This window comes from Primulina eburnea, chromosome 16, assembly GCF_022965805.1.
Source record: "Primulina eburnea isolate SZY01 chromosome 16, ASM2296580v1, whole genome shotgun sequence".
NCBI classification, from domain to species: domain Eukaryota; kingdom Viridiplantae; phylum Streptophyta; class Magnoliopsida; order Lamiales; family Gesneriaceae; genus Primulina; species Primulina eburnea.
Genome location: NC_133116.1, coordinates 5,174,368 through 5,201,310, shown reverse-complemented (window position 1 = coordinate 5,201,310; position 26,943 = coordinate 5,174,368). Strand labels below are relative to the sequence as shown.

Here is a 26,943-nt window from a genome sequence, read left to right as displayed (position 1 = left end):
GAAACTACAAACTATGTTATATTAGACCAAATCTTGATTTGATTAGCCAATATCAAACTCCAATCAGATAACATTATTCTTTGTAAAACCCATAAATCTAAGAAAATAACAGGATTAACAACGGTGGTTATATATAAAACCCAAACACAAAAATACCACATCCAGCTTTTGATGAACATCTATTGTTCCTAAAAATTATAGCCGCTTGGTAACTAATTGTTGGTAAACATGGTTACCGATTCATGAAAAGGACCGTAGTAACAATCTACATTTATCATATCATACATCTTGGTCAAGAAATAACATGGTAACACCTTCCCATTCAACGAAGCAACATTATGGATCAGGTTGCCTTGCAGCCGCTGTAAACCACTTGGCAACAGGTTCTTGGTTTCAACGTTCTACCTAGGCAATTCTTGATTACAATAAAATGGAAATGATAGACCCCTGTGAAAGAAAAAATATTACGACTTAAGATGATAGATTTCAAAAAGTATCAAAGCTAAGATGACAAGTAGTAAAAGCATGCATAGCAATTAACAACTAAGATGCATACAAGATCAAATGGGCATTTTTCCCTCAAGTCACGGGACATTCATTCTACAGATAAAGCGTTCTCGCTTCTTCACGTGAGGTAGCAATTAAAAAGAACATTAGAAAGGGATAGAAAAAACAAGCAGGAAACGAATGAAAAGGGCAAATGCAGAGGCAAATCAGGGAGAATCAAATTTTGAAACGGGGAGTCCCCTTTAATCATTATTAGCATATACCATAAAAAAAGTATCATGATGATGCATTATGAGTAAATATTCAGCAATGAGCAGATTGTTACCAAACTCCAAAGCTACAACATCGAAGTGGGATCTTCCTGGCACGGTGGTGGAACAGCAACAGGGGAAATCTTTACTGAAATTAATGGCGAGTAACCTATCTCATAATTAACAAGCACTGGCCCAAATATGTTGAATTTTTCTGCACTATTGTGAGCAACTTCTGCATCAGAACCCCGCTTAAATATTACTTTTGCTCGACCAGACTCGTGATCAACTTCAGTCTCAGATTCCATCAGAGGCCCGAACCGCCTGAACATTTTATTAAGATTTATTTCAGAAGGAACACAATTTCTCTGTTCAAAGTTCAATATAAGCTCAGCAGGTGATGATTCTTGTTTCTTTCGTCTAACATTCTCATCTGAATCCGAGATGATGGTTGGATAGGTCCGGGTGGAAAACCTCTTTCTAGAATGTGATTTACGACCAGGTTTCACTGATTTTTCTGCATCAAAGGGCACAACTTGAAGATTGTCAGCGCCGTTCTCGCAATTATGCAACAATTGTTCCTCAGCATAGTTCTGGACAATCCTGTCCGTCCAATAGGAGTCATTGACATCATCAAATTCAAAGTCTTCAGCTGATCCTCCAGCTGCTGGAGCAGCTCTTTTCTTTCTACCACGTCTATTCAAAGCACTAGAACTTCTGAAACCCGTGAAGAAAGTGACGACTGTATTTAGGAAGTTATGCCGTTTCTTGGGTTCCTGTGCCACCAGTTGAAGTTGAGTTAGCATCTCGTGTAAAGAAAAATCCCTTGAAACATCCATACTTTGCCTTTCAGATTGTTCGTATGCATTCAGAGAACCATCATTTACTGTTTCATCATTGGGGCCCTTTACCATTGATGTTGATCCCGTCAGTTGGCAGGCTACTCTACGGATGCATTCACCAATTTTGAACGAAGGCTTAGGAGTCTGATTGGCTGAAATAGTTACTTTTGCTGCAGGAACAGCTAGCCTTTTCTCTGACCCACCAGCCAGAGGGTCAAGTGCTTTCCGTTTTTTACTAGAAGTTGAGGAAATTGATTTATTCACATCTTTTGCAACTAATTCATCTTCACCATCACCCATTAATTCTGTCAAGCTTCTATCCTTCCTAGACTGAAAGCTGTCTTTTGGAATGTGTTTGCTTTTGTGGGAAAGGACCATATCATCACTAGTTTCTTCTGCGTCATTTTCCAGTAATTCCCCAGATGAGGGGAATACAGTTGGCAGGCGGTAGCCCTTAAAACAACAAAATGCAGACAACTGTGCCCGAGCAATAACAAGATCCAATCGATCAGCCCCAGAAGAAGCACGAGGTGCTAAATCTCTAACATACTCAAGAAGTTTATCTGGTTCAAAAGCACAAGGACCAGCAGATTGATCCACACCAGTTCTTAGACTCGATTCATTATGTATCCCAGCATTCTCTACGATCTGAGTTTTAATCTTGTCATAAGCATCTTCTGGTACACACGAACATGCTAGACCCAATTCTACACGTCTAGAAATCTCTTCCAAGGCACAGTCAACGGCGTTTTGAAATGCTTCAGAATTACTTTGCTTCTCGATCTGGGAAAAATGAGGCCTGAAAGGCTTCAACACAGATGCATCATTCCAAGCAAAGGTTCGATCTCCAAAATATGCTACCAAATAAGAGTCTTTCTTATAATATTTAACAGCCCTTTCTGATGCATCTGCAGGATCAAATACCTGTCCAGGCCACCAGGGATAGCTCCTGACTTTACCCCAGACCAAATCTGAGAGAGAAAATTTACCCTCATTTTCTGGTGGTAATAAATAACCTGGTTGGTTCATTCGCAAGGAGCTTGCAGATTTTACCGGTTCCTCAATCAAAAACTTTGAATTTTCACTCTCATAAGCAGGCTCTTCATTTCCAAATGTAGGCTCCTCCCTGTAACCCACTTCCTTTTCTCCATCATATGTTCGGTCAAATTCTATTTCCTCGTCCACATTCATGAGTGTAGTTTCGGAAATATGGTCTTCCATTATATGAACCCCATTATTTTTTCCAGAATTATCGTCTGCTTCTCCAGGATTGTTTACCTCAACAATAGAAGTAATCATATCAGAGACACATGCCTTTGCTACATTACTTCCATCAATCTCCTCACTGCTTTCACAAGTTCCATCCCCCGCCAAAACTTTCGCCGGAGATAATGCAAACTTCTCATCATTCATTACTTCAGTATCTGATGTGCCAATCAGAGGTTGATCTGCATACCTCCCATAATCTGCTTCTACCATTTCCTCATCTACTACACAACTCGGGCTTGTTGTATTGAGTAGATTATCGTCAATATCATGTTGAATTTCAATCACGAGGCCCTTATCTTCGTTTATTGCAGCAGTATTTACACCACCATCAACTTGAGTTGGTTCATTTGAGAATAGATGGTCTTTCTGAACCACTCCAGTTTCTATGTCTCTGTTAGTCTTCAGGCATTCATTCTTGTTTGCAAAACTCGTATCTCCATCTTTGAAATCCAATACATCATCAGAGTACATGACAATAGCTTCATGTTTTTCAGTGGAAAAAGTGTATTCAAAAGAAGATTCTACACCGGCATTTGAAATACCATCAATCCCATGTGTTATATCACATTCCACGGAATCAAAATCTTCTATACAAACTTGATTATTATCTTGATCATTAGGTACAAGGGCATCCAACTTAAGAATCAGGTTCTCTGTTTCTGTGGCAATAGCATCTCCTTCATTGGTCTCTTTTCCTCTATCTCCATTAGTGCTTGCACTGACAGCATTAGCTCTCAAAATGTCACCATTCAACCTACCACTAGATGAAACTTCTTCACTAGACAATGGAGCTGCAACATCTGAAACTGATACAGAGAGATTCAAATCCACAGAATGACTAGGATCAATATCACCATAATCAATGGTGTCAACTGCACCAGAATTAAATAAACCAACTTCCTCAACAGCATGGTCTTCACCGTTAGAGTTGAGAGAAAAATCAGATGGTGCGACTTGGTCAGAAGCTCCGTCAATATTTGCCTCATTCATTATAACTGAATCAGCATCCAAGAGATCCCGACAAGGAGCAGAATTGTTAGCAGGGTACAACACCTTGACTTTGCTTAAATCACCTTTTCCTTCAACAACAGCTTCCACTGGAGTTCTCAAAACTTCAGTTGTTCCAATGTCAGAACTACTGGCATTATCAGCTGTTTCATCTTTAGCCACCTCTTCAATCACCGTGGCAGACGTCCTCGCTATAACTTCCTCAGGCTGTTCAGTAACAGAGTCCGGCGTCACCAAGGACAACATACTCGTTGAAGAAATTCCATGATTGCAACTGTCGTCATTCACAACACCAACCCCAGTCAAAGGTGATTCGGTAGCAGATTCACCATACTTGGCTTCTTGATTTTCAGCAACATGTTTTGGTTCATCCACTGTATGCACCACCTTGTTTTCCTCCAACTCACTTCTGCCTCCTTCATGAGGGGTATCCAAAGCCCTTAGAAAATCTTGACTCTCGGACGTATGACCCTCCAAATACCCAGCTTCTCCGGCTAGGTAGACCCCTTCTTTTTGGACACCAACACCATCAACAAACACATCAGACCCGACAATTTCCACCATCACTTCTCCCCCATCCCCCTCTTCGTAGGAGTCCTCAGTATGTTTCTCAGTTTCGACAACTTCCCTTAACGTTTCATTGGCTAAGTTAACAAGAACTGGTGACCCTGAAACACCAGCACTACATACTAGGCCAACATCACCTTTCTCATCCTCCATAACCAAAATATCTGAACAAGCAAAATTTCTACTTTTTCAAAAAGAACCCGACTTTATCAAGAATTGGAAAGATTCACACAGCCGTAACGGTAGAAAAACACAAATCTACCGAGAACGCATTTGAAACAAAGGTATCTTCAAGAAAATTCCGTGTATTAATACTATTGAAAAAACAAGTAGTGTATTGGTTTTGAAATCGAGAAGTTGAAAAAAAAAGTACCTTCTTGGGGACGTTCTTCTGGCAAATTGAAGCTGGGATTTCTGAGGGTTCTTAGAGAGAGAGAAAGAGGTACAGTAAATAATCCACTGTTGGGCACGATGAGTTAGATTTGAAGATGTGTACAAAAAACATGACAAAATAAGCAAATGTCCTTGTCCGTTTTTTCTCGTGAGATTCAAATGCAAATGCGACTTTGAATCCATCTATGCGACTTTAAGATTCTTTTTTTTTTTCTTGCTTTGTTTTTTTTTTTTATGGAAAATCATTTTCTTTTTCTAAATTAATATAACTTTATTCTTCTCATTTGTCGAAATGTACAATTTATCTTAAAATTAGAGAGAGAAGTACATGAAATTACAAGCTTGAGCTTTGTTTACGTTTTATTTTACAAATGTGATGATAAAATAAACATATAAAATTCATTTAATTTTCAAATTCCTTTAAGTTATGGTTATACCAAAAAATTAAGGTTAATATATTAAAAAAAACTCAATTATATTGAAATTTCTTTTTTACTTTTATAAAAAAACAAATAAGTAGAATTATTCTCAAAGGAAAGTAGTAATTATCCTTAAAAATTATCATCTCAATCTATATTTATTTAGGTAAAAATTTGTGTGAGACGGTCTCACGGGTCATATTTGTGAGACAGATCTCTTATTTGGGTCACCCATGAAAAAGTATTACTTTTTATGCTAAGAGTATTATTTTTTATTGTAAATATGAGTAGGGTTGACTCGTCTCACAGATTATGATCCGTGAGACGGTCTTACGTGAAACTCACTCATTTATTTATTGTCTATAAAAAATGATATAAAATTTCAAAATTTTAAATAATTTATAAGATTAAATTTATTACTTAAACAAAAATATAATATAAATATAAACCTATAAAATTTACATAGATAAATTATTTCGATATAAATAAAAATAAGTAAAAATTTGTGTGGGATGATCTCACAGATCGTATTTGTATCATCCATGAAAAAATATTACTTTTTATTATCAATACAGATAAAATTGATTTGTCAAACAAATTATGGTCTGAGACGTCTCACACCATCCTCTTTCATCCTCTTTCATGTATAATAATAACAAAGCCAAGCGCACCACATTTGTGAATAGGAAGAGATAACGCTTTCCCTTCGAAGAAGAAAAGAAGAAAGATTGCAGCGCAGCCATGGCCAGCATGATCATGGCTTCCACCAAGAGCTTCATCAACCTCGTACCGCCCATCCCCTCGCCTAAAGCCACTCCCTCTCCCAAAATACGCTTGCCCACATTCCCAAAACCTCTTCAACTTCCTTTCTCCCTGGATGAAAGGGGCGGCGCCATCAGAGAGAAGCTTAGTAGCGTGAGAGACACGGAGGCAGACGAGAAGCAATCAAGAATTTTGTTGAAGATGAGTGGAACATCTCCGGGTTTCCGAATTCTAGAAGTTCCATCGTTTGGCTGTCTGAAATTTTTGCTGATGTGTGGAATTTTCACCCTTCAAACTACTGAACAAGCTCTCGCGGGTTCAGATATTTCAACCAGCCTGCAGCCGTTTTCGTTTTTGGGGGATCTAGGCGATATTAGCACAGGTTTTGCTTCAGTTAGTAATTTCTCCCTACAACTTGAATTATTGCTAGGCTTCAAGCATGTATCACGAACCTGGAAAAAAATGTAACTTCTGACTTTCTACCTTAGGTAAGTAAGTCGCATTTCAATAATTGACTCTTGGTTGTTTGACAATGATTTATTCTACCCTTTTTTAAGTGATGAAATCTTTCAGTCTTTCATATGAGTTATTATAATTTATCGTTTGATTTTTGGATCTTCGTTTAGATAAATTATTGGGTTTGCATGGAAATGCTACATATAAATTTTACCGAGTAATCTTACTTGCAGGCATTCTTGCTGATATTTTTCTCTGAACTTGGAGACAAAACCTTCTTTATCGCGGTAAGATAGTGGTAACTTCGAGGTGCTCTATGTCCTTCAACTTGCTTTCATATAAGTACATTGTGCGCAAATTTGAATCCATAATCATTGTGAAATATGATGGTGTTGGTTTGAGATAGAGCTTGGGAGAAAACAAACGTTTTTCATTCACTTTCCAATCATCCCAGTACAGATATAAATAAGGAAGAAATAAGCTATCCTAATCTAGAAGAATCAAAAGAAATCTTAATCTAAAAGAGTTTAAAAAAAAACAAATAAAAGATACCACTATCTAATCTACTAAGTAAATGACAATCAAATCAATATCTTAACTAATTAGTAGATAATAATCCATTAACTACTTATTAAATAATATATTATATTCAACACTCCCCCTCAAGCTGGGGCATATAAGTTGATCATGCCAAGCTTGGAACTCAAATCTTCATAAATGGGCCTGTGAAGTGCTTTAGTGAGTATATCTGCAATTTGCAATTGGGTAGGAGTGTAGCCGAGGTCTATCACCCCCTTTTCAATCTTCTCACTAATGAAATGTCGATCAACCTCAACGTGTTTTGTTCTGTCATGATGGACTGGATTTTTTGAGATGCTAATGGCAGCTTGATTATCACACAGTACTTCTATAGGATGACCATCTTCCACTTTTAATTCATCGAGAAGTCTCTTGAGCCATATTCCTTCACAAATTCCATTAGACAACGCACGGAACTCTGCTTCAGCACTACTACGAGCTACCACAGGTTGTTTCTTGCTCCGCCATGTTACCAAGTTCCCCCATACAAATGTGCAATATCCTGACGTGGAACGTCTGTCTGTAGGAGATCCAGCCCAATCAGCATCACTATACACTTTGATTTTTCGGATAGATGATTTCCTAAAGAGTAGCCCTTTGCCAGGTGTACCTTTCAGATATCTCAACACTCGATATGCAGCATCCAAGTGCTCTTCTGTCGGAGTATTCATGAATTGACTGATAACACTAACAATAAATCCAATATCCGGTCGTGTATGTGCTAGGTATATAAGTTTGCCCACTAGTCGTTGATATCTCCCTTTATCAACAGGAGGACTATCATTTTTAATGCCTAACTTGATGTTTGGATCCATCGGAGTACCCACAGGTTTGCACCCTAACATACCAGTCTCTTTCAGCAAGTCAAGAACATATTTTCTTTGTGAGATTGAGATACCCAGAGACGATCTTGCCACTTCCATTCCCAAAAAATACTTTAGAGGGCCAAGGTCTTTCATTTCGAATTCTTTTGAGAGAATCAATTTTACACGGGCCATTTCCTCACTATGATTTCCTGTAAGTACAATGTCATCCACGTACACTATAATGGCAGCAATCTTCCATTCCTTAGAGTGTTTTACAAATAATGTGTGATCAGATTGACATTGAATGTAGCCATGTATCTTCAACACATTGGTAAATCGATGGAACCAGGCTCTAGGTGATTGTTTAAGCCCATATAGTGATTTTCTCAATCTGCATACCTTATTTTTTGTATCTGTTGATTCAAAGCCTGGAGGAATGTTCATGTACACTTCTTCTTCAAGGTCACCATTGAGAAAAGCATTCTTAACATCAAGCTGATACAAAGGCCAGTCAAGGTTGGCTGCAATAGATAATAGAACTCGAACAGTGTTGAGTCGGGCAACAGGAGCGAAAGTTTCTTGGTAGTCAATACCATAAGTTTGTGTATACCCTTTAGCCACAAGTCTTGCTTTGAACCGCTCTATACTTCCATCGGACTTATGTTTGATTGTGAAGATCCATTTACATCCAACGGGTTTCTTTCCAGCTGGGAGATCAGCGATGTGCCATGTATGATTCTTCTCCAGTGCTTTGATTTCATCATAGACAGCAGCCTTCCATTTCGGATGACTGAGAGCTTCATTAATGTCCCTTGGAACCTGAATCTGGTCTATAGTGGAAAGAAAAGCACGATATACAGGAGAAAAACGTTTGAGTGATACAAAATCACCTATAGGATGCATTGTACATGTTCGAACACCCTTCCTCACAGCAATTGGTCTATCATCAGGTTCAATGTACTCAACTACCGGGGTATCGGAATCAGACGTACCTTGTGTGGTTTTTTCTGAATTTGACAGCGGAGAGCAATCATGGGCAAGTTGATGTTGTACCGGCTGTACATTCTTTTGATGATGTGTCCTTCGGGAGTAGACATGAGGTAGTGGGCTGATTATATTTGTTTCAGTTTGGTCATTTATGGATGGAAAAGATGGCTCGGGGATTGGTTCATTGGATGAGTCGGGGATCGGTTCAATGCAGGGTGTTGTGAGTTCCCAATGTAACGGTTCATCATTTGAACACTCCCCTGGAACCGATGTATTGGGATAGAATGTATTGGGATAGAATGATACAGACTCAAAAAAGGTAACATCCATGGAAGAGTAAAATTTTTTAGTGACAGGAGAATAGCACTTGTACCCTTTCTGGTTAGAAGAATAACCAAGAAATATGCACTTGACAGCGCGAGGCTCGAGTTTGCCGCGATTATGGGAGTGAATGTGAACGAAGCATGAGCAACCAAATACCTTAAGGGGAATCTCGTGAAGAAGATGTGAGTTGGGAAAAAATTTCTGGAAGCATTGGATGGGGGTTTGAAAATTTAAGACTCGAGAGGGCATCCGATTAATAAGGTAAGTGGCTGAGAGGATGACATCACCCCAGTGGGACTTTGGGACATTCATAGTGTAAAGAAGTGATCGAGCTACTTCAAGGAGGTGACGATTTTTTCGCTCTGACACTCCGTTTTGTTGGGGTGTATCAACGCAAGAACTTTGGTGAATAATTCCATTCGTTTGCAAGTAACCTCCCAAAACAGAATTGAAATAGTCCCTTGCTCTGTCTGTTCGTAAAATTTGAATATGGGTAGAAAATTGTGTCTGGATCATGGTGTGGAAATGTTTGAAAATCTGTGTAGTCTCTGATTTATCTTTCATCAAGAACACCCACGAAAGACGTGTATGATCATCAACGAATAAAATAAACCAGCGAGTGCCACTCATATTGTTTATATTTGAGGGACCCCAGATGTCACTGTGTATAAGAGAAAAAGGTTTTGATGGTTTGTAATGATTAGGCGTGAAAGTTGTACGAGTATGTTTAAATAACTGACAAATATCGCATTTAAGAGAATGCAGATTTTTATTATTATTAAACAAAAAAGGAAACAACTTGCGAAGATACCAAAAATTTGGATGGCCTAATCGATAATGCCATAATAAGATATCGCTATCTTTGTTCAAAGTTGTAATGGAATGGGAGCAGAAAGGCTGAGAAGGACTTGGGTTTGGGGTTTTCTTGGAAACATTCATCTTGAGAAGATACAGTCCAGCACACAGATCAGCACTGCCAATCTTCCTCCCCGATGCCAAATCCTGAAAAACACACGAATCAACAAAGAACTTAGCTGTGCATCTGAGATCATTACTGAGCTTACTTACAGACAACAGATTACATGCAAGATCTGGTACAAACAAAACTGTACGAAGGTGAATCTCATCAGTCAATTGAATTGATCCATAACCAGCAACTCTAGATAATGATCCGTTTGCAATTTGGACTGTATTCGAAGCATTACAATGGCTAAAGGATTGAAAATAGTTCATATTTCCAGCGTATGATTGGGTTTTCGGCATTTTGAGCACCATGGACGACCTGTCTTCATCTGCGTTTGTGGGTGTCGCATTGAACCAAGATCATCGGCAGCGGAGAACGAATGATTCTGCGTAGCTAGTGCAGATTTGATGGATAGTGGAGGAACTAGAGGACCTAACATGACTTTTCTGTGGCTTTCCTCGTGACGCACTTCGGAAAAAACAGCCCGAAGACCAGGGAGAGGTTTTGTGCCCAATATCCGTCCGCGCACTTCATCCAGTGTAGCGTTGAGGCCCGATAAAAATTTGAATATGCGTTTCCTTTCCACAATCACACGATATAACCCACCATCATCAGGGCATTTCCACTCATGAGTCTCGAATAAGTCAATCTGTTGCCATAGTCGAGTGAGGGAATTAAAATATACCGTTACAGTGAGATCACCTTGACGGAGGTCCTGAAGATTGCTTTCAACAGCGAACAATTCTGATGTATTGTCCTTGGCTGAATATGTATCACGGGCGGCTTCCCATATGTCTTTGGCAGTGGTATAGATGAGAAAGTTTTCACTTATCTCAGTCGTCATGGAGTTGATCAACCAAGACATTACCATATAATTTTCGGAATTCCAGGCCCTAAACTTGGGGTCGGATTTTTCAGGTTGATCCCACGTACCCGTGATGAATTCATCTTTTCCCCTTCCACAGATGAACATCATTATGGATTGTGACCATTGTAGGTAGTTTTGCCCATTTAATTTGTGGCAAGTGATCGGGATAGAGGAGGTATCGGCGGCCGCCAGGGGGATGGGCACTACCGGGATTGCGGAACTGGAACCCGAAGATTTGGATGAAGAGGCCATGCCGATTTTTTTTGTTTTGTTACAGCTCTGATACCATGTTGGTTTGAGATAGAGCTTGGGAGAAAACAAACGTTTTTCATTCACTTTCCAATCATCCCAGTACAGATATAAATAAGGAAGAAATAAGCTATCCTAATCTAGAAGAATCAAAAGAAATCTTAATCTAAAAGAGTTTAAAAAAAAACAAATAAAAGATACCACTATCTAATCTACTAAGTAAATGACAATCAAATCAATATCTTAACTAATTAGTAGATAATAATCCATTAACTACTTATTAAATAATATATTATATTCAACAGATGGTTATGAATGTAGATAAATCAAGACCCCATGTTTAATATGGATGTTAATATCTTATAGAATTACTCGATCATATGATAAAATCATTTTACAGTTTCTTATAGAATCACATCCAACTATTTTACTGGAGTATACTCTGATTTCCAGTATGTTATTTGGTGTTATATATATGATACATTTTGGGTTTATTGATGGATCTTCTGTGCAGGCACTTCTAGCTGCTAGGAATTCTGCTGCTGTCACTTTTATTGGGACTTTTGGTGCACTCGGGTTAGTTGGTTGATTATGGATAAGCATTTGTGTTGGATGGTCTTTACACTTGTTCCAGTATTGATTGAATCTCCTTATTCCCCTAACCAATGAACCAGAAAATGTTTGCTGATTCGTAGCTCCTTTTCACTAAATAGAGTTGAGGGAAGTTACGATTCCTTAGGTTTAAATTTCCATTGCATGAATGAATATGTCATAAACAAGTGTTAATTTGGTTTTGCAGGTTGTATTTATGAAATCATAACTCTCTTTGCTTTTGTCTTAATCTGGATGACTGCTATAATATTATTTTACGTTCTTCAAACATTAAAGATTTACTTTGCAAATATTGGAAGTAGATATCTACTCTAAGCTTTTGAACAGTACATTGTAGAGCTCATGATATCTAGATGATGTTGGTTCTCTCTTTGCACTCATTGATGTTTTATGAGCAGGGTAATGACTATCATATCGGTTATCATTGGACGAACTTTTCACTATGTTGATGACATCCTTCCATTCAGGTTTGATTCCCTGGTAACTTATACAAATAAAGAAGATTTTCTTTTGGTTTATATAATATTACTTACGTCGGTGCTCTCTGGAGCATTAGTGTTGTGAGATTCCAGAGAGTCTCTAGCAGGCATCCAGAGCAAAATTATTATGCCAGCTTGCCTGCATCTATCTTTAAGTTCTCTATAAAAAATAACTCTTTCTCAAGAAATTATTGAACTTCTAGGAACATTGGTGGATAGAAATGTAGTGGAAGGGGGCCAAACTGACACTTTAATTTTTTCGAGGATGGGGCGGTAATATTTAAAGGGAGGCAGTGACTACCATTATCGGTCTCACTCTTTCTCTATTGGCTTCCCGGGATTAATTTACTATCTTGCTAGTTGCTTAGGCATTTTGTTTGGTAGCTTCAATTGGACATATTCAAACTCCCAGAGGAAATTGAGGGTTACTTCAAGATATATTTCCTAATGATTTCATCGTTACAGGTTTGGGGATGCCAATTTGCCAATCGATGATCTTGCTGCAGTTTGCCTCCTGGTAAGGATTTTAGCCAGAACAAAAGCCACCCCGTAGTCATTCATTGATATCTCAAATTTCTGATCGCCCTTGGCTAAAAGTTATGGCAACTTTTGTTTATTGTAGGTGTATTTTGGTGTGTCATCCTTGGTTGATGCCTCGTCAAGTGATGGGATGAAGGCAGAAGAAGAACAAAAGGAGGTAAATATTTTGGCAGAAAGGCAATTATAATGATAAAGTCTAATTGAGAATCAGCTGAACATCAAATATTTCATTGAAGTTTGAGGACTAGGAAAATCACATTGACAATGTAATGAATGATCATCTATAATCTGTAGTTGGAATTCTTCACAGTTGTTGTATATTGTTTAGGAACTCAGCCTGTTGTGATCATCATCCATGAGTCTCCAGATATATGGATGTTAGCACTGTGCTGTTTCAGCATATAAAATCTGTGTCTCGATATGTATAGTCCAAATCACCAAGTATTTGAGTCTGGGAGATACTGTAAATTGAATTACTCTGTTTCTTCTGTCTGTTGTATGAAATGATTTAGTGACCCAGCTACTCTTCACTTGGCATGGGTTATGATATTTATCAGTTTTACTGTTGACATATCAGAGTTTTCTGTGGCTTAGAAATTTGTGAAAGTAAAATTACTCGGGTATGCTTTAACTATTCATTTCTAACATGTTACTATTATATTATAATTTAACATAAGTATATCTAATAGTTACGGGAAAATCAAACTTCCAAGATGTAGCTCAATAATGGTTATGTGACTCAGGAAGCCCTTGATACTTCACTGATGCATCTTTCCATTTCACATCTGATTCTTTTTTAGGGTAACCGAGTACATCAAACATTTATTGAACTTATACAAAACATTTTATTTCTCCAGGCAGAGCTGGCAGTTTCTGAATTTTCAGGATCCGGTGCTGGTAGTTTGGCTGCAGCTAACACCATCTTTAGTACATTCCTTTTAGTTTTTGTTGCTGAATGGGGTGACAAATCTTTTTTCTCCACTATAGGTATGGTGAAAACTTCTTTAGATAATTAACTGATTCATCTTTTACTTTTTTTCTTAATTTTGTTTGTTGGCTATTTGAGATATTTGTCGTCCTTCTGGAGGACCGAAATTTGCATGCATAGAACTAAGATTAACTTTTCATTTCATTCTTTAAACATCCTTTAAGCTTATTGATACATTCCTTCAACGAGTCTTCTGTCAAGTATCCCTGGATACATGAACATCCAGGGAGTTGAGTTATCTGATTGAATAACATGGTTCTTTGCTACAGCTGAGCTAGAGAGAGAGAGAGACTATTTTTTTTTGTCTGGATTGACTATGTAAATTTTTCTGAGGAATTCTTATGCATGTGATTGGATGTCCAATTTTAACACTAGCTAAAATAACTTTCTTTAGGTTAGACTCAATGGTTTATGAGGTAACCCTGATATCCTCTCTTTTGTTTTCAGTACTTAATCTTTTTGGGACTAATTAGTCAAGTTTATAAGATTAAACGTTCTTAGCTTACGCTAATGCAAGCATTATACTTTGAATGCCATTATCAACATAATCCTCTTTGTTTCAGCTCTTGCTGCAGCCTCATCACCTCTTGGAGTCGTTGCAGGGGCACTAGCTGGTCACGGAGTTGCTACATGGGTCATAATCCTCAGCACTTCCCTCAAATCACTTTCTTTCTCCACCAAAGAACTTGTTATCTAATCCCCTGAGCATAATGAGAACGAGAAAAGATGTTTTGCAATCAAACATCACAGATCTACATATACTGTTGTGCAAAATGTTTAGTTAGATGTTATTACAATTTAAGTTGCATCACTAATCATTATTTGAATTCTGAAAGTGCATCATTAAAATATTAGCTTTGAAAGAAGCTGAACTGTCCAAAATCTTAAACTTGTATTTGCTTGTAAGTGATGTTTTATGTATGCATGTTTAGTATATTTAAGTGAGAGCTGGTAACTCTTCGCAGCTTGCTGTTCTAGGAGGGTCTTTTCTGGGAACATACCTTTCTGAGAAGGTCGGTGGTTTTTCTTATAGGTGTTTATCCTAGATGAACATTAATTATTCGATTGTTGGTAAAATCTTGAATCATCTGATCTAGCTAGCCTAGCTAAGGATTGTGACGATGAAAACAGGTTATTGCGTACATTGGTGGTACTCTGTTCCTTGTCTTTGCTGCTGTTACACTGATTGAGATCTTCACTTGAAGTCAACGTTACCAACATTACCTCTGCCTGCATTGAAGACCTTAGAGTGTATTTTTGCGGGATTATATTCTACATGAGAGTTGAAGTTAAGCTGCTCAATCTGTGGAAAATATATATTTTTACTTCGAGCTAGGTAGCCAGGTACTTGATTATTGTATCTATACTTTTTCAAAAGGAAATTTTGGAATTTCAATGCAGATAATAGGCTTTCGATTTTCTGTTCCATATGAAATGTTTAACAAATCACACTACACAATCAGGTCTTATATGTATGTTTAACAAATCACACTAAACAATCGTTGTACATAATCTTCGATGTCATCTCTAACTGCTGTCATGTGGTAGACTTTATCATCAATCTTCTCAAAGTTCTTCACATGCTACCTATTGATAACACTGAGATAGGCTGAAGGTGGAGTTCGAATATGCATTATGTACTTGCATATTAAAGCACTTCTACTTGAGTAAAATATCAAATTTCTTGTATTTGTATTATAAATCCAATTAGTATATAAGACACTACGCTATGCAGAATAAAACACTATACAGTCAAACAACAGTCACAGCACGTTGGCAGGTCCATGCCCCCGGTTTGTGCGAATCAATGTACATGCATCCCTGTCAATCTGCGAAACCAAGCCACAAAACACACCATGGATCCTTGCCATCTCCGAGATCAGATCCATGGATAATACTGGAGGTAAATTGGACATGACACCGAGTCGAGCCAAAAAATGGACATGACACAGTTCTGTAACGACAACCAAAATATTTTCAAAGAATTTTGAATACTCCTGCCCACATTCCCTAAACCACCCCTTCAACTTCCCTCCTCTCTCAAGTCTGTCCCTTCCCTCCTCGCTACCGCTGCCTCCTTAGCACTCGCCATCGCGCCTCCCTCACTGGCCGAGGAAATGGAAAAGTCCCAGCTTTTCAACTTCAACCTGACACTCCCTATCATAGCCGTCGAATTCTTGTTCCTCGTGTTCGCATTGGACAAGGTATATTACAGCCCCCTGGGGAAATTCATGGATGAGAGAGACTCCGCCACCAGAGAGAGCTGAACAGCGTTAAAGATACTTCCACGGAGGTGAAGGCGCTGGAGGAGCAGGCTGCGGCGGTGTTAAAGGCAGCGAGGGCGGAAATATCCGCGGCCCTCAACAAGATGAAGAGGGAGACTCAGCTTGAGGTCGAGCAGAAGCTAGTGGAGGGGAGGAAGAAAGTGGAGTCAGAGCTGCAAGAGGCGCTGGCCAGCTTGGAGAATCAGAAGGAAGACACCATCAAAGCTCTTGATTCCCAGATTGATGCACTGAGCGACGAAATTGTGAAGAAGGTCCTCCCTGTTTCTTGAATTACTGTGGAGGGTCGTAATTTATGTATCATTTATAGTGAAGGTTGATCCTTTTCTTTTTGTTTAAATCGATCAATATTCAAAGATGTCCAAGATTTCCCTTCTCTATTACGTGTCGATGGCAAAATACTCCTATGCTGTTCATTGCAGACTAATGATATTCGTTATTTAGTGCTTTCAATCAATTTTTCCTAAACAAGTTCTTGAGTTAGCTTATGCTTAATAGCTATCAGCTGTAATTAGATAGTTGGAGTCAATCCTGACTCCAGGAAACGAGAGGCCTCTTCAGAATTTGGGCAAGTTTTCTGAATGTGTTATTATTCCTGCTTGTAAGTTAAATGACCAAGAATTGTAAAAGTGGGTTGAGGAAACAGTAAGGTAGCTCCTGTTGATGAACTTTTTCAGCCACATATATAGCCATAGGTGCGTTGGGGGCAGCGGTTGGACTATTTAAGTATATGGTCTATGGAAGTGATTAAAGTTCAGTTGCTCTTTTATGAACTTAAAAATTGTTCTACATCACTTGAAAGAAGCAGCCATGACTTGAACTAAATCCTGTGTTTAACAATCTAGGAAAATCGTTGGTTTGGTTGCAAAAGAAATATTTTGCTTTCTTGAATCTATCTGCTTCATCTGCATATTTAAGAACTGGATTTTTTCATACATTTATTTGTTTGGAACTACCAGTTTATGTTGGCAGTACTAGAGGTAAATAAGATCATATTTACATTGATTGTATATGTACCACATAGATGTTTTCTTTCATCCATATATCATGGGAAACTAAAAGTCAATATTATCATTGCATGGATTAACCCTTTTCTTAATTTCTTGAGTAATTTGGAACAAGGGTTCTGCCAAAAAATTTGGTCAACATTAATATTGAGTAAAGAATACAATTGAGATCACACCTTTCCAGTCCTTTACTGTTTGGATTTCGATTCCATGTTCACCGTTATCTATCTAATCCTTATATTTAATCGTCTAAGCCATACAGAATGTAAAATCATATGAAACACATCAAACCTCTGGGCTGGCTGGTTCAAAACAAAATGTTTCCTTACAGCTCTCAAACCATCCCTCAACCTTGTATATCGTTCTCCTGAGTCTGCTATTTCAAGCAATATCTCTTTCAGACGTGGAATTTCCATAATATCGACCTGTATTGAGAAAGATTCCCACCTTAGAACATCACTAAAAGGCAACACGTAGTGATCAGATAATATCACAGGGACGCATTCAGCATGAATGGCCTCCACTATCCTTGGGCTAGCTACTTCATATCCACTTGGACATAAGCAAAATTTTGAACTTAACATAAAGTCATAATAATCCTGATCGTTACGAAGGTATTCATGAACTTGGAGGTCCTTGTCACGGTCTTTCCAAAAATTGAGGAGGATCGGCCTGATGGGGCCGTGAACACCACCTGCGAAGAATGCAAGGTATGGCCTTGAAATGTTGGAGGGCGGTGACCTCAGCTTGGGATTTATGTTGCCATCATAAAGATTGATTTCTGGTAAGCTCGCATCTTTTTGTGGATTAAAACCTTCAGAGGAATTGGCATTGCACAATACCCTAATTGATGTGTTGTATAGGAATGCATTTCCCTGTGAAGCCAAAGGCCCCTGAAAAAAATAAACAATAAAAAATCAATGATGAGAATATTCTAAAGAGGTTATCATTCGATTGAGAACTTTTAGGTCATTATTTTATATAGATCAAACACAAGATGTATCTTTATGATTACCCAATCATGGCAAGAGAGCATGAAATGATCAGCTCCTCGGGTTCTATTCCAGAAGGGGTGTTTTGTCGATATAATTCTCACATAATCAGATACAAAAACTTTGAGTGGACTGGCATCATGTGAGTTAGGCTTGTACAGGTACTTGACCATCTGTGCGACACTGAAGGGCAAGAAATAAACATGAGCAGCCTTGGGATTTCTTGTCCTGAAGCCGTTATTTCCATTCTCCATCTCATGTATGAATCGTCCTTCACTTGAGTAAATGCTTTTGCACGGCCCATCATGTACTATTGGGATCTCCCCTTCTTCATATACGTAAATCTTAAATCTTCTTTCCATTTCCATGTAGCTCCTAAGAACAGTTTTCAAACGCAAAATTCATTAAAAGATTCTATAAGTTGTAAAATCTTTTACAATGACTGGTACTTTGCTTCTGATTATTCAAATCTTGATAATTCAAAATTGGCAAAAAGAAAACATCTCACTGATTATTCAAACCTAGTAGAGAATAGAAATTGAAAACTGAACAAAAATTCTTAGCATAAATCGAAAACGAGAACCACTCACTGATAAAATGCCACTGGATGTCGATAGATTTCGGCGCTGCCATTACTTTTGTTGACGGAATTAGCTGCTTTTCTGATTGCTGATCGAGCTTTAGCTAGTCCCATCTCCAAAATAGCAATATCTGCTCTGCCCTGCAATTACACAACAAAGTAAACGTCCAATCGCCATCACCAATTCATCAAACTCAAATCATATATCCACATACAAAATGAACATGATAACTGCAGGTTTTGCACAACGCGCAAAACTAATTATCAAAACATCAACATTCTTTCGAAATGAAAGTTGTTTTGCAACTCCACAGCTGTAGAGATGAGTTAAGTATCGATTCATTCATACCTTCGAATTTCCAGCGGAATCGAACGACGACCCAACCTGATCAATTGTCTTATCCTCGAGGAAGAAAACAATGGCAATCGATGCTACAATAACTGCGGAGAACACAATGACTCCATCAGTCTTCCTCATCAGCGCCATTTCTCTCTCAGATTGAGTTTACATACGTATGCTCATGCTATCTCTGTGTGTGTGTTGCATGGATGAACAGTTCGGCTGAAGGCGACGGTTTGATTTGAGAGAGGGAGGGAATGAAAACGCGGGGAATTGTGTATATATATATTTCTTATATAAAACTCACTATTTATTTTTTATTTTTATTTTTTGTTGTGACATAAATTAATATTAGTAGTAGTAAAAATGTCAAAAATTTAAAAATTAACAAAAAAAAATAATAATATTATTATTATTATCAAAATTAGGGATGAACTGATTTAATCAGAAAATTCGGTTCGATTAGTTTAGAAATTTCATTTTTTTTTCAAGTTTGATATCAATTATTGTTATAAAATATCATAGAATTAAATATTTTTATATGCAATTATTTACTTATATTTTAAAAATAGAATTCGAATTTTTTAATTTTTCCCCCTGGAAATTAAACCGTTTTTTACTAAACCGATATCTACTGAATTTTCCATCCAAACCAAACTAAAAGAACCGAAGTAAAATCAATTATTTCCTTTGTATCCAAATTTTTGGGATTTTTTTAACAAACCCCGGCCCCTCCTCACTTTATTATAAAATTTTAAAGTAAAATAATTATATGATATTTTGGTAGATAATTAATTTTTTTTGTATTATTTACATTAAAAAAAACTCTTTCTAATAATCCAATTAGTGTATGAAATGTAAATGTAACTCTTTTCAAAAACAAAAAGTCAATTGCGTGATTTTTCATACCCAATGACCCATTTGTTCGATCAACATGTCTCTTATGAGACGATCTCACGAATATTTATCTGTGAGATAGATCAACTCTACCGATATTCATATAAAAAGTAACTCTTAGCATAAAAGTAATATTTTTCATAGATGACTCAAATAAGAGATCTATCTCACAAAATACGATCTGTGACACTGTATCATACAAGTTTTTACCTTATGATAATAAGTTTAAAATTTTAATATTTTTTTACTCGAATTTGTTTCGAACCAAAACTCCTGTTTACGATCGAGTCGTAAATATTTAAACATAATTGTGAGTTATTCAAATTATTATTCTAAAATAAAATTAAAATATGACATAAAAATTTGAAATATATTAATTTAATATATATTATTACAAAATAATGGACTTAAATTGAATTATTACTTATACAAATTAAATATTATTTTTCATCATCTTCTTGGGTTGACTCCATATATATGTTTTCGTGGCAACCGAAGGACGTTCCACATGTAGCTACAGCGGCACGTAAATCACACGCACCGCCTTCTGATGCGGTTTGGCCGCTAGCGCTAGAGCAAAGCGAGCCCGAGCCACATCACCTCTTTGAAGCGTACACATGAATCAACGATATATTTTATAATAATAAAAAATAATACTAAAAAGCGGAAAAGCCATGCAACGCCGAATCGATGCCGCAGAAGGTAGAAGAAAGGAATACATGATCTTCACCAGATCAACACTCTAGCTAATTGCATCGATTCTTCTATTTACTCGATATACTTCCAGTATTCACATCTCGATCACATCTTGTTCTTATTATATATGGATATTGTTCATGTATAATCATTAGTTGATTAACTGGTCCAAAGAAAGCTCGGCGGATATGGGATTTGTGGTGGGGTTCGCTCTGGGTTTTGCATTGGGTATTGGTTTGATCGTGGCGTTTGCTTGGTACCAGAATATCAGATCCAAGCGCCGCATTGATTTGGTAAGCCCAGATATAATATAAATATATATACTGTAATTATTTTGCATGTCTTTAATTTCTTTAACTATGGAACATCATATATATTAGGCAGCCACAGTTGGAGCTTTTGCCAGGATGACAGTTGAAGATTCCAGGAAATTATTCCCGCCTCATTACTACCCTTCCTGGCTTGTCTTCTCAGAGAGACAGAAGTTGAGTTGCAATTTCTTCCCTAGCTATAAGCAATAAATGGTGATAGTGACAGTGACAATATCATCAATTTGGTGTGTTTTTTAATTCATGGGTGCAGTTAACTTGGCTTAATCATCACCTGGACAAAATATGGCCGTTCGTTGATGAGGTTAATTAATGTTTTTTCTTGCATTTTTTAAACCCAAAACTCCGTTTTCTAGTTTTTCTTCGTTGCATGATGATATCTTTGCGCCTGCAGGCAGCGTCGGAGATAATAAGAAACTCTGTGGAACCAATGCTTGAACAATACAGACCATCAATTTTGACCTCTCTCAAGTTTTCCAAGTTAACTCTAGGCACTGTGGCACCACAATTCACGGGTGACTCCTCGTGTTACCCTTATTTCAATGGGTTAAATCTACGGTTTATTGATAAAAAACCGGAATACAGACGATTACAATTTCGAATTAGCTAACTATATCTCCAAAGTAGGTATCCAAAGAGAGTACATACGTCTTCTTGAAACGTATAACTTAATATTCGCAAGTGTCCATATTAGACTAGCTCTACATGTTCAAAGGCTTTACATATTCGAAGAGCTTACTGTTAGAAGATGTCCGTATACTATAGACGGCACAAGACATAGCAGGGATATATTTTATTAAAACCGCGGTTATAGGCAGGATAAGACTCATGTGCCTTTTTGTTTTTATATATGTGAATTAGGTGTTTCCATCATGGACTGTACAGATGACAATCCCGGGGAAGTTGTTATGGAATTGGATTTGCAATGGGATGGAAATCCAAATATTGTACTTGATATCAAAACAAAAGTTGGTGTGTCAATACCAATACAGGTATTTTGCAACTTGATATGCATGTGTGCGTGCAGGGATGCAGTTGTATTACTTTCTGATGCATTTCTTGACCATAGGTGAAAAATATTGGATTTACTGGAGTTTTCAGGTTGATGTTCAAACCACTGGTCAACGAGTTTCCTTGTTTTGGAGCTGTCTGTTATTCCTTGAGAGAAAAGGCGAGTATTATTGACTAATTGTAATACAATATTTATCTTGCTGTGTATACACAAAGTGTCACACGAAGACACCGTATGCATACTCAAACATAGATATATATACACGAGCAGAACCCAAGATTTGCGAGGATAGGTCCGGACCAAGAAATGGTGCAAGTGACTCAATGAAATTAGGAGAGGCAAATCTTGAAGCTTTGGAAAAGTCACATAAAAAAATTAAATTTTTTATCATTTGAGAAATGCGATAATCGCACTTTGAATAGTTCAGGCCCGGTAACAGGATTAGCTTGACTAGCGCATTCATGTTGTTTTCCTTTGCAGAAAAATCTTGACTTTACTCTTAAAGTTGTTGGTGGTGATATATCTGCAATTCCAGGAATAGCTGATGCCCTTGAGGTTTGGTTCTTAACATTTAAACTTTTTACCTTTTCTCCAATTCTGGTAAGTTCAATAGTGGAAGTGTCTCAGTCTTCTGTAATGCTTTGGTAGAGTACAATAAAAGATGCTATTGAAGATTCCATCACCTGGCCAGTCCGAAAAATCATACCCATATTACCTGGAGATTACAGGTAAACGATCATTTAACTTGCATAATCCAAGATACGAGTTTTAATTATTATATTTTTAGTTATTCTTTCATTTTCCTGTTACAGTTATCTTGAGTCAAAGCCAGTTGGGACACTGGAGGTGAAGCTCATAGAAGGCAAGGAGTTGACAAACAAAGACTTCATTGGCAAATCTGATCCATTTGCCAAATTATTCATTCGACCTTTACGTGCCACGACGAAAACCAGCAAAACAATTGTATGAACGTCTTATTTTGAGATTCTATTTTCTTTGGTTTTTTAAGTAACTCAAATCTAATTTCCCAGAACAATAACACAAATCCAATCTGGAATGCACACTTTGAGTTCACCGTGGAGGATATATCCACTCAACACTTGACTGTAAGAGTTTATGATGATGAAGGAGTTCAAGCTTCTGAATTCATTGGTTGTGGTCGAGTGGCACTAAGTGATCTTGACCCTGGTAAGGTAAAAGATGTATGGTTGAAATTGGTGAAAGATGTCGAGTTTCCAAAAGACCAGAAAAACCGCGGTCAGGTCAAGATCCATGCTAGCAGATTTTTAGTTTTATCATGATGAGAAAGATAACCATAGAGTATTCATATCCATAACATTCATTGAAGTTTCTATGCATGTAGGTTCATCTGGAGCTCTTGTATATCCCTTTAAGCTCCAGGAGCTCGTATTTGAATCCTTTCGACCCTGATTTTAGATTGACTTCGTTTGAAAAAACCCTTAAACAAGGAAGTGGTACTGATGGAGGAGATGATTCAAGAAAGGATGTTATCATGAGAGGAGTTGTTTCGGTGACTGTAATATCTGCACAAGACTTGCCGGCTACAGATATAATGGGAAAATCTGATCCTTTTGTTGTGTTGATGATGAAGAAGTCTGAACAGAAATACAAGACTAGGGTACGTAGTACTTCACATACTGTGCTCATGGCACGGAGATAAGCATAATAGGCGAACAACTTATCAAAACTATATATATATATATATATATATATATATATAATATATATAACTTGTCGTATTCTGTCTTATTTTTTCATTCTTGATTGTGTTCAGGTCTTAAATGACACCTTGAATCCAGTTTGGAATCAAACATTTGATTTTGTTGTGGAGAATGGGCTACATGAGCTACTAATGTTGGAGGTATATGACCATGACACATTTGGGAAGGTAGATGCTCATAATCGATCACTTAACTAGATTCGCTTCCACTCAAGTATGTATATGTACATGTATGTGAATGATTTATATATGTAGGACAAAGTAGGAAGATGCGTTATGACCCTTACAAGAGCTGTGTTAGAAGGCGAATTCACGGACAACTTCCCCGTCGACGGCGCCAAATCTGGAAGCTTGAATTTGCATGTCAAATGGACGCCCCAACTAATCATCCGAGACTGACCTCACTCGTTTAAATAATATGTTCTAGTGTAGTTACGTCTCACACCTAGGAGTTAAATTCTTTGGTTCGAGTCATTTTGTTGCACGATGCTCCCTCCTTTAGAGTAATGTATTCTAGTTTAATCACGCCCCAAATATATGCTCACCATCGGAATATGAAAAAGTTATATTCTAGATTTTATGAAAATATAGGCATAATTTGGTTGTTTCGATGGTACATGTGGGGACAGTGCCTCACATGATTTGGATGGACAAGATTCACACAATTTTAAAAAAAAATAGTGGATCTCATTTATGTTTAGCTAAATTTGGATCATTATTCCTATCATAGAGTACTGCCCTACATGTAAGATAAAATCGTACTAATTTGATCCCCTGGCCGAAACTCCCTACGATACCTACCTTCTGAGAATATATATAACTAGTATCTTTTGTATTAATTGCGGTTGAAATATTTATCCAAACATGATAGTTTTTGTTATTTTTAAATTAATTATTTTTTAGATTTTATTAGGAGTAATAAAAATTTAAAATTATAGGTAAAGATGAGATTGAAGATTTTTTTAAAAAAATTATTTTGACAAAATATATATAAAAAAAAAGTCATCTAACAAAGTTAAGTTATATAAGGAGGGTTTCGTTGAAATTTTAAATTAGATTTTATCAAATCGATTAGAAGTTAGTTAGCTCAACTTTAATTAAATTGGATTTTATATTGGCAGTGCAAACAGTCAGTCAACTAAAAGAGGACCTTAGTTTTGTTGGTACATATGCTTTATATATCAGACGATCTTTATGTCAACATAGCGGAACCATTTTAAACCATACTTGGCGTACGACGAATGTCGTTGCAAATTTACGTGCGTCTTTTGCTATTTCTCACCTAATTTCATTTGTTTGGAAATTTGGGGTTTTTCTTTATTTGTTTGTAAAGCTTGTAACCAATGATATTTTTTAATCTCAATAATATTTCAAGTTTTGCTATTAAAATAATTGTAATCTATGTAATGTTTTTTTATTTAATGTTTAATTTAATAATGATTGATAGAAATTAGTGAGTTGTCATAATGCAATTTGAAGGGGTAATATTGAAAATGAGTTATAATGATAATATTGAAAAAAAATGGTGTAAGCACAATTTTGGAATTAAAAGATAATGTCTTATAGGTGACAGATTCTTCATATAATAATATAGATATATTAGTAATCTGACATATACGTTGTGTGCAAAAAAAGTATAGTGTTTTCATAAAGAAATAGTTACCAAAACATAATAGAAACATCAATTTTATTATTTTCAAAACGAATGACATTTTCGTAAATTAAAAAATTAAAGGCAAAAAAATGGGTGTTATTTTGATAAATAATAAAGCATCTACGGGCTAAAATAAAAAAAGATCATATAAACAACTAGTTGTTTAAGAGTGAGTCTCATGTGAGCTCACGGATCATAATCTGTGAGACGGGTCAACTACTATCCATATTCATAATAAAAAGTAATACTCTTAGCATAAAAAAATAGTACTTTTTCATGAGTGATCCAAATAAAAGATTCGTCTCACAATATGATCCGTGAGACCGTCTCACACAAGTTTTTGCCATTGTTTAATAATTTTTGTTATGTTGATAATTAAGTTGGTTTTTTTGAGAATTAAGTTAAGATATAATATTCATAATTTCATGTCAAGTTTTATCAATTAATGTCAACAACAATATTTATATAACCATGACTATAATAATAATTAGAATAATAGCATAATATTTTTTCAAATGTTTAAAGATAAAAAAAAATAAAAAGGGAAAATTTCAATTATAGAATTTTTGTCACGTAAAATATAGGGACTAAAATAATTGTTATAAAACTTTTCATGCTATTGTTTCACGTAATAATACCATCTTGTTTAATTTTTTTTGGTAGGCCGGTAGAGTAGATGGTTGGGTTTTGAAAATGATGCACCCTATGGAGTGTGGAAATTTATGAGCCACACATAAAATGACGTATTTAATAAAAGTTTATTTGAGCAAATTGAACTCGTTTAATGAGATTTATTAATATAAACAAATCAAATTCAAAATTTATAATATTCGACTAGTCAGTTCGTGAACAAGTTCACGAGTAAGTTCATGAGTAGAGATGTCAATTTGGGTTGGACTTGTCAGGTCGGCCATCCGGTCACACAATTTACGTGGGTATCATTTAAAGAATGATCTAGATGGGCCAACCCGTGTGAATCACAGGTCTAAGTGGGCTAGCCAGAGCGGGCTGAGGTTGGCCCACAAGCCTTGAATAAATATTTTAAAAAACATTTACATTATAGATTAATGACAATATTTAATTTTTTAATGAAAATTGTGTATCTTTTTATATTAATTATTTTGTATAAAATGTAGATATGTGACATCAATAATCAAAATGTTATTAATATTTTTTTTATAAATATTTCTTTATCAAATGAAAATTTTAATTAATTATAATAATTTTTTATTTTTCATTATTTTTTGTGGAACGATCCAACTAACTCACGACCCACCTTAGGCTGGGTAAGGGATTTCCAGGCCAACGGGATAACCGATCGTCCCGTCTCGCCCAGTCAAATGACGGGTTTTTGGTAGGACGGTTCGGCTCATTTGACCGCTCTACTAATAAATCAACTATTAGATGAAAAATAAGAATTTTGATATTTGATTATATATTTTATATTTTACTTATTAAAAACTATAGTAAAATCTATTAAATTTATTTATTATGATAACATTATAAATTTTAATAAGAAGATTACATTTTATTTTAATATATA

The 26,943-nt window shown here is 36.5% G+C and overlaps 5 protein-coding genes across 8 annotated transcripts; 3 read left to right on the top strand and 2 right to left on the bottom strand.

The window, feature by feature from the left end:
- Positions 1-22: 22 nt before the first annotated feature.
- Positions 23-4,929, bottom strand: LOC140817378 (uncharacterized). 4 transcript variants are annotated; one of them, XM_073177032.1, is made up of 3 exons: positions 4,818-4,926; positions 833-4,608; positions 23-447 (listed from the first exon to the last, which is right to left on the bottom strand). In XM_073177032.1, exon 2 carries the CDS (start codon positions 4,595-4,597, stop codon positions 845-847), a length of 3,753 nt encoding a protein of 1,250 aa, XP_073033133.1. In that variant the 5' UTR covers positions 4,598-4,608; positions 4,818-4,926; the 3' UTR covers positions 23-447; positions 833-844. The 4 variants fall into 4 exon arrangements, with proteins under 4 accessions (XP_073033133.1, XP_073033132.1, XP_073033131.1 ...); XM_073177031.1 differs by having other exon boundaries at positions 24-447; positions 833-4,732; XM_073177030.1 differs by having other exon boundaries at positions 24-447; positions 833-4,929.
- Positions 4,930-5,906: 977 nt separating this feature from the next.
- Positions 5,907-15,298, top strand: LOC140816850 (protein PAM71, chloroplastic). The gene is made up of 10 exons (XM_073176330.1): positions 5,907-6,411; positions 6,708-6,761; positions 11,766-11,827; positions 12,262-12,330; positions 12,808-12,859; positions 12,965-13,039; positions 13,740-13,869; positions 14,434-14,504; positions 14,836-14,883; positions 15,002-15,298. Exons 1-10 carry the CDS (start codon positions 5,998-6,000, stop codon positions 15,071-15,073), a joined length of 1,047 nt encoding a protein of 348 aa, XP_073032431.1. The 5' UTR covers positions 5,907-5,997; the 3' UTR covers positions 15,074-15,298.
- A 566-nt stretch (positions 15,299-15,864) lies between these two features.
- Positions 15,865-16,623, top strand: LOC140817333 (ATP synthase subunit b', chloroplastic-like; the record flags this gene model as incomplete). The annotated part of the gene is given in 2 exon segments (XM_073176982.1): positions 15,865-16,129; positions 16,132-16,623. Coding segments are annotated over 2 exon segments (558 nt in total), but the record flags the coding sequence as incomplete, so codon positions are not given.
- A 760-nt stretch (positions 16,624-17,383) lies between these two features.
- Positions 17,384-18,848, bottom strand: LOC140817449 (probable glycosyltransferase At5g25310). The gene is made up of 3 exons (XM_073177134.1): positions 18,742-18,848; positions 18,175-18,526; positions 17,384-18,052 (listed from the first exon to the last, which is right to left on the bottom strand). The coding sequence occupies exons 1-3, from the start codon at positions 18,843-18,845 to the stop codon at positions 17,384-17,386; spliced, it is 1,125 nt and encodes a 374-aa protein (XP_073033235.1). The 5' UTR covers positions 18,846-18,848.
- Positions 18,849-20,622: 1,774 nt separating this feature from the next.
- Positions 20,623-24,340, top strand: LOC140816577 (synaptotagmin-5-like). The gene is made up of 13 exons (XM_073175929.1): positions 20,623-20,957; positions 21,045-21,151; positions 21,249-21,297; positions 21,388-21,508; positions 21,855-21,985; positions 22,063-22,164; positions 22,486-22,560; positions 22,654-22,733; positions 22,818-22,968; positions 23,037-23,267; positions 23,369-23,644; positions 23,801-23,914; positions 24,002-24,340. The coding sequence occupies exons 1-13, from the start codon at positions 20,853-20,855 to the stop codon at positions 24,143-24,145; spliced, it is 1,686 nt and encodes a 561-aa protein (XP_073032030.1). The 5' UTR covers positions 20,623-20,852; the 3' UTR covers positions 24,146-24,340.
- Positions 24,341-26,943: the final 2,603 nt, after the last annotated feature.

Excerpts from the sequence above, each read along its gene's own strand:
- LOC140817449 (XM_073177134.1), bottom strand. The coding sequence starts at position 18,845 with ATGGGACTAGCTAAAGCTCGATCAGCAATCAGAAAAGCAGCTAATTCC. Across the intron at positions 18,527-18,741 it reads CATCCAGTGGCATTTTATCA|GAGCTACATGGAAATGGAAA; the intron begins GTGAGTGGTTCT and ends AACTGTTCTTAG. Across the intron at positions 18,053-18,174 it reads TGCTCTCTTGCCATGATTGG|GGGCCTTTGGCTTCACAGGG; the intron begins GTAATCATAAAG and ends TATTTTTTTCAG.
- LOC140816577 (XM_073175929.1), top strand. The coding sequence starts at position 20,853 with ATGGGATTTGTGGTGGGGTTCGCTCTGGGTTTTGCATTGGGTATTGGT. Across the intron at positions 20,958-21,044 it reads CCAAGCGCCGCATTGATTTG|GCAGCCACAGTTGGAGCTTT; the intron begins GTAAGCCCAGAT and ends CATATATATTAG. Across the intron at positions 23,915-24,001 it reads ACCATGACACATTTGGGAAG|GACAAAGTAGGAAGATGCGT; the intron begins GTAGATGCTCAT and ends TTATATATGTAG.
- LOC140817378 (XM_073177030.1), bottom strand. The coding sequence starts at position 4,597 with ATGGAGGATGAGAAAGGTGATGTTGGCCTAGTATGTAGTGCTGGTGTT.
- LOC140816850 (XM_073176330.1), top strand. The coding sequence starts at position 5,998 with ATGGCCAGCATGATCATGGCTTCCACCAAGAGCTTCATCAACCTCGTA. Across the intron at positions 12,331-12,807 it reads GATGACATCCTTCCATTCAG|GTTTGGGGATGCCAATTTGC; the intron begins GTTTGATTCCCT and ends TCATCGTTACAG. Across the intron at positions 12,860-12,964 it reads TTGCTGCAGTTTGCCTCCTG|GTGTATTTTGGTGTGTCATC; the intron begins GTAAGGATTTTA and ends TGTTTATTGTAG.